Raw genomic sequence first — 7,085 nt, 5'->3', positions numbered from 1 at the left:
TTTGTTTCTCCCCTCGTCACCCTGTACTCTAAATCCTCGCTTAACACAGCACTACGGTCAAAACTCACACACTGTGCACACCCTGTCTCACCAAAGGGCATTAACCACATGGAAGACCAACAGTCCCTCGTTTAACTTGCACTGGACAGCGCACAGTCTCAGCTGTGAGAAGGGAGTCTAGTGAGACTAGCACCCGCCACTGTACGAGTATCATCTTCGTAGTAGCACGTGCTGTTGTCAAAAGTTTATCCTATTCTCCTCCGGTATCTCGGTTGTGACGTAGGTGTAGCGTTGGGATTCAAGTGCTGTGTCCCTCTCTGCTCATGTTTCTTAAAGTGGTTCTGGCGTAAACGTACTGGGGTAACTTTGCATTTGGGTTCGTTCATAAACTTCAACAGCAATGGTGGTTGAAACACTCTTTTTGTCGTCAGATAATCTGTTATCTCTCCTCCTCTTCTCTGATCTTGAGTACGTCTTCTGTGTCCTGACAATCTCCGTAGGGAGCCTTCAACCTATTCATTGTGTGTGTCAAGTTGGACAAACGTTTCCTTGCAGGTGATCGCGAAGGCGTACTCCTTGCTGATAACTGTTTCATTTGGCATTCTCCGGACCAAAGAACCCCTCAGCCTCGGTTTTTGTCCACATAATCTTCTGTTCTAGCGTCCAGTATCATGGGAAGCCCCCCTATAGGACGTTAACACGCTTGGAATAAACAGCTGGATATCATTTTTCTCAAGGCAGTTCCATCTCTGTGAATCCAAAATTGACGTATTCCTGCATTGGGAAGTTTTTGGAACCTTTTCTTTGCAAAGGGTAATGTCTACGATCGAAAGTTGATAATAGTCCCAAACGGTAATTTCTCCTGATGTTCATTTTAATTATCTTTTCATACGGATTTTCTTTCCGGCTCCTCCTATCTGAATCTGACGAACCTATATTGAGCCGAAGAGCTTGATCAAATAGTAGGACAGTAATGTCTGGGGAATTTTAACTATGCACTGGTGTTCTCATCTTTGTACGGTTGATGAGGTTGATGTTCGCTTGGATGGCCGGAATGGTAATACTATCTGAGAATTGTGGATGGATATCTCCGTGTAGGAAGGGTAGGAGAGGTAGTCTCTAACAGTTCACAGCACATACCCCCCAACACTAGCAATCTGTAGCCTATATCGACCCATACTCAACTTTGGAGAAAGTGTTGCAGCTGAAGACAGAGCTTAAGTAGTCGTTAGTATCCCTTCAATCCTGAAATTGTGAATAAGGGTTAGATATCCCTTCAATCTGAATCTTGGAATAGAGGGTTAGATATCCTTCAATCCTGAAACAGTGAATAGGGGGGTTAGATATCCCTTAATTCCTGATGTGAATAGAGAGGGTAGATTTTGTTAGCTGAGAAATTGAAGAGATAATAATGAGTTTCGGAGACTCTTGATTATCACGCATTACATGTGAAATGGAACAAAATAGTTTTCTACTTAATTATTCATTTTAAAAGTGCCCTAAAACGTTGGAATGGTAGCTAGGAATCGGTATCACAATTTATTCCCTGCACCCATTCTACACTCCTGATATCTGGTAGGGTACCCTTTTTTTAACTGTGCTATTTGTAGAAAACTTGGATTTATTAGCTATTGTATCAGTACGGTACATTTTACAAAGTTACTAAAGGTGGACCAAAGTGCAAAACAAGATGGCGATGGTGCTACTTCTAAAGTACGTATAAAAAAGTACAAAAGACAAAAATGTAATTTTTCTACGACAATCCATGTTTGCCTGACAATTGATAAATTAATAATATTATGATACGGGTATATTTCTGATACGACATTAATAACTTGCAATAATTATTAATGGAAAAGATACCACTTTAAACTGGGCGTTATTGAGGTTATAACAGAAATAGCTGGTGAACAGCCCACCTAAGATACCATACCGTTGCCAACCTGACCACTGTGCCCTATCTATCTTGTTGTGTTAAATATGGAACTGTTGAAACAAGGATCAAAACGAGTTGTTAGACGAAATAGTTGGAATGTACCACACAACAAGTTGTTAGGACGAATAGTTGAAATGTACCACCACAAAACGATTACAGTTAACAAAAGCTCGGGCCGAGTGGTTATAGTCCAGTAGGCACTAGCATTAGTCCTGCAAAGCGATCAACATAGGAAGATGCCGGAAACAGATTGGGACTTTAAACTCATTTATATTTACAACTGTATACAATGGTACGTGCTTGGTGGGGAATGTGTGTAATGACGTGAGGGAAACTCTATACCTTATAACTCTACGGAAACATACAGTTCTAAACATACGAAATAAGTAAATCAGTAAGTGGGAAGCTCCATAGACATGATAGTGCTTCAGGGCGTGCGCACCCTCTGTAGTGCTTATCACGTCTCACCTTTCAATTAGACCCAATTAAGTGATGTAAAATAACGGGAAGCTGTAATCTCTGTAGTTCTTATCAAGTCTCACCTCTCAATTAGACCCAACAACTTATAAATGATGTAAAATAAGGGAAGTGTAATCTCTGTAGTCTTATCAAGTTCACCTCTCAATTAGACCCCAATTACGTGATGTAAAATATCGGAGAAGCAGTAATCTCTGGAGATGTCACGTGCCCTCATAAAGTGGGTCTAAAGTGTGTGGTTTAGTGACTCACCGGTCTAGTTAGTGATAAGTACTGTTGCAGCAACTGAGGCTTTACTAACATACATTGATACTCAGTTTAGTTTTCATATAATAACTGTCGTAGATAATTGAGGAATGAGAATATGTTGTAATACTGGAGCTGTAAACTAAAGTGAACGTCTACAATATGGAGCTGTAACTAAAAGTGTAACGTCTACAAATACTGGGAGCTGTAAACTAATGTGTAACGACCAAAATACTGGAGCTGTAACTAAAGTGTCAACGACCACAAATACTGGAGCTGTAAAACTAAAGTGTAAGAACACAAATATGGAGCTGTAATAAAGTGTTACGACCACAAATACTGGAGCTGTAACTAAAGTGTAACGGACCACACATACTGGAGCTGTAACTAAGTGTAACACCACAAATACTGGAGCTGTACTAAAGGGTAACGACCAAATACTGGAGCTGTAATAAAGTGAAGACACAAATATGGAGCTGTAACTACAGTGTAACGACACAAATTACTGGGAGCTGTAACTAAAGTGTTACGACCACAAATTACTGGAGCTGTAATAATTGTATCGACCACATATACTGGAGCTGTAATAAAGGTGTACGACACAAATATGGAGCGGACTGTAACTTAAAGTGTAACGACCACAAATACTGGAGCTGTAAATAAAGTGTAACGACACAAATACTGGTGCTGTAACTATAGTGTAACGACCACAAATTACTGAGCTGTAACTTATGGCAGTCTTATCTCGGCTAACGGGGCGAACAGAAAGTAAAGAGGCATCTGAAAAGTGTGACTTACTGCTTGCAGCTTGTATGTGGTCTAATTCCATGAAGCTCAAGTTTCATTCTCGTCACTGATATCAGTTGTCAATACGTCACCTCAACTTCTAGTCTAGCTTTTACTTTCGGTATTAAAGAGTTGAAGATAGTCAGATATGGTAATGTTAATACCGGGCGGGTTTTAAATTTGATAACCTGAAATAACGCTGATGTCGATTTAATTAAGTTAATTACTGATTTGACGTCAATGATTATGCTTGTGAAGTAAAAACATTCCATCTAATTTTCTGGAAGATTCGACCAAGTTTCTTGTAAACGAGGAGGATTCTTGGAAGTGAACTACGATACGTGATGTGCTACGGAACTGCTGAATGCAGAATGTATAAACAATCACAATGATTACAGTGCTCACAAAGTGTTATTGTGAGCCAGAAGTCTCCAGCTTCCGGGCTTCTTTTCCTCAGAAATATATCTTCATCTCGCACAACACCCGGTAAACTTCCAGTTAAAATAACAAATTTGAAATAACAAATTTGAAATGAGACTACTCTAACCATAAGCTGACTGCTGCGGGAATGTTAATCATATCAAGTGTTCACCGGAAGTTCAATGGGAGACTAATGTGTACTGTTTGTACAGGGCGGTGAACTCTTGATAAGATAAACAGACCATCAGCTTATGACGAAAGTGATCTAATTTCAAAATTTTTATTGTAAGCCAGAGCCGCCCTGTACTGTTTGTACAGGGTGCGGGCGGTGAACTCTTGATAAGATAAACAGACCATCAGCTTATGACGAAAGTGATCTAATTTCAAAATTGTTATTGTAAGCCAGAGGTTGCTGATTTCTCTTTGTCAGTCTATCATTTTTATTTAATGAAATTCCTGCTTTGTTTTGAATCTCTGAAATTGTTGTTGTCACGGTGGCAATTCGAAATCCTTTCGTTCGTTAATAATTTATTTGCTTGTGCTAGTTGCTACCATCTTTACTGGGAAGAAAGATGACCAATTAAAGAAAAAAAATTTCATTATATAATGCTTTTGGACACGAAGGGAAACACACAACGTTGAAAGTCTTGAAATCTTCGTAAAACTACATCATTAAAGCCTGTAAATTTCATAATTAAACACATTAACTGTAGTCTTTTTTAAAAATTATAACACGATATTCTTATTCTTAGCATTTCTCGAAGATTCACATCTACTCTCTCTTGATAATGGCTGGTTCCCTAAAACCCTTTCTCCTACTTGTATCTTTTACGATGACGGCCGCAATCGAATGCCCCTTTGAACCCCTGGATGACAACTTTGGAGATGTTAGCGAGCCTGCGTACACTGTGGAGGAACTAGAAGAAAACATGGAAAAGGTGTTTGAACAAAAGAGCACTTCTTGCACACCCACCGAGAGAGTTTACCGGTCCTACTCCTCTGGAGCTGTCCTCTCTAGTGACCTAACCAAAGCAGCAGGAAAACATTGCGCCTTTCCGAGCCAATGTAAGCTCTCTAAAACTGGGAGCAGTCTTCAAGCAGCAACCTGCACCGAACTGCTGAGGATCAGAGACGAGATAACCAGCGGTGGATACACAGCCACATGCCGGCATGATCAAACCAACTGGAATGTTGGCCCTCCAGAAAAGAAAGGATGTGGTGCTGATGGAGTATGTACTGATCCTAATTACAGCATCTTTCTTCAAAGGAGACTTTCTCCAGCAGGTTGGTTTGCACGTTTTTAATTTCCGGACGACATGTTTGTTGTAATTGTCTAACATTGTCACATTAAATCGTATCGCAACATTGTTCACCCGTTTCAGCCCGTTTTAGGATTACGTTTTGAAATTTTTAGACGCCATACAATCAATTTTTGTTAACCCTATTTCAATTATTCCGTCAAAGTTGACTATCTTTAATAAACCTCCACCAGGTCTACGCCGATCAAGTGTACAAGGACAATCTCTTCTAAAAGCTGGAGTACAAATAGACAGCCTGGTATCCTCCTCTTACGAGCGTTCTAAGAATTCTGCTAAACAAGTAGGATACTGGTTTGGGATCACTGAGGTTAAAGAGGAGCCTCTTCCTTTGGACAACGGTATACACGGCGCCCAGGATTACGAGAGGAAGGCTGGATATGAACCAAAGACTGATTCCGATCGGGGTTCAGATATCAAGAAAATCATGCGAGTTCGTTTGAGGAATTGGCTACAAGAGGATTGGGACAAGCAGACTGAAGGAGGGGTAAGGTTTGCTTATAGCCATGGAGGTACAATGGAAAATGCTTTCGGACACTCATTTGACGAAGGTGACTGTGCTTGGTCGAAGCCAACAGACAAAACTTACGATCTGAACGAGCCTTTGACTGTTGTTCTAAGCCAAAAGGAATTTCCAAACGAGATGGAAGTTGGAACAAAGAAGATTGACTTGTTTGCGGTGCTGAGCCCAGAGCAGACACAGAAGATGGCCCAGTGCACTGAGCTGAGAAAAGACTATGAGGATAGTATTTCATCATCAGATACTACGATTCTAGCAGCTGACAAAAACAAGGATCTTGAAATAACAGAAGATGAATTTACCAAATTCTGTGAAAATTCAGTGGATACTTCAAGAACATGCTCTGATCTATGGAAGTCTATCCTTTCGCTGCAAGCAAAGCCGTACTGGCAGAAAAACACAGTTTCCACTAGCTTTTTCATCGGAGAGCATGCTTACTTTAACGGGGGGTGGTCTGAAAAGGAGCACAGTTATGGTGCCTGGCAATTTCCTTATCGTGGGACAACACTGGACACAATCAGACCCACAGTTTCAGAAATGAAACAAATCCTAGCCCCTTTGGACGAGCTGATAAGAGCTGATCTTGATGATAAGGAAACGAAAGCAGTTGTAGACTGTATCCCACAAGAAAGCACAATCCAACAGTTCAGCAGCTGTGCTTCCTCTCTGCTGTCCTACAAGCCCATACCAACCCGCAATCGACCTGAAGATGACGTGCATCTGACAGATGATTACCCCATTCTAGGACAGAAATACGCCTACCCGACCACAATAACCATCACCCCCGTCCCTAACCCTGTGATGAAACTAGCCATGTGTTTGGTGGAGAAGAGACACATCTCAGCAGAGAAGATGTCCCAGCTAATGGGTTGTGAATTAGCCGGGTCTGCAAATCAGAAGGGTGCATCTTGCACACCCTCTGAAAATGAATACAGGCTCAACTCCGGATATCGTCACCAGTTTGTCTTTGTGGTGGTGGTGACAATGATCTATAACATGTTTTGAGAGCGGGATAGTCGGAAACTTACTTGTATTTAGTAGATAAACTTTTTCTTTACAGTAGACTGAGAAGTGATATGATTTTATATCTAAGTCGGAAAGGAAAAATTTCCAAAATAGATGTGCTGATTGGTTATATAAGTATATAATCCTTGATTTTAAATTGTGTATCTTTAAATCTTATATATCATTTATCTTTATCAGATAAAACATGTTCTTTAAATAAAATTGTTTGACTTTACCGTCTGAGGAATGCAAATTATAAAATGAAGGGTTCCTGAATTATACACAGAGAGAGAAATTGAGGAACATCAACGATACATTTTGTTTTCAGTATTATTTTCTGATTTCTTTTTGCTCCAGAAATGCTCCACCGTATGATGTG

At 40.3% G+C, this 7,085-nt stretch overlaps 1 protein-coding gene across 1 annotated transcript; it reads left to right on the top strand.

The window, feature by feature from the left end:
• Positions 1 to 4,621: 4,621 nt before the first annotated feature.
• On the top strand, positions 4,622 to 6,874 carry LOC134818468 (uncharacterized). The gene is made up of 2 exons (XM_063828038.1): positions 4,622 to 5,149; positions 5,358 to 6,874. The coding sequence occupies exons 1-2, from the start codon at positions 4,654 to 4,656 to the stop codon at positions 6,704 to 6,706; spliced, it is 1,845 nt and encodes a 614-aa protein (XP_063684108.1). The 5' UTR covers positions 4,622 to 4,653; the 3' UTR covers positions 6,707 to 6,874.
• Positions 6,875 to 7,085: the final 211 nt, after the last annotated feature.

The sequence above is a fragment of the Bolinopsis microptera genome, chromosome 7 (assembly GCF_026151205.1).
Source record: "Bolinopsis microptera isolate Bmic1 chromosome 7, MBARI_Bmic_1.0, whole genome shotgun sequence".
In the NCBI taxonomy this organism is placed as follows: Eukaryota; Metazoa; Ctenophora; class Tentaculata; order Lobata; family Bolinopsidae; genus Bolinopsis; species Bolinopsis microptera.
The sequence above is the reverse complement of the archived record's forward strand: the minus strand, read 5'-3'. Positions and strand labels throughout refer to the sequence as shown.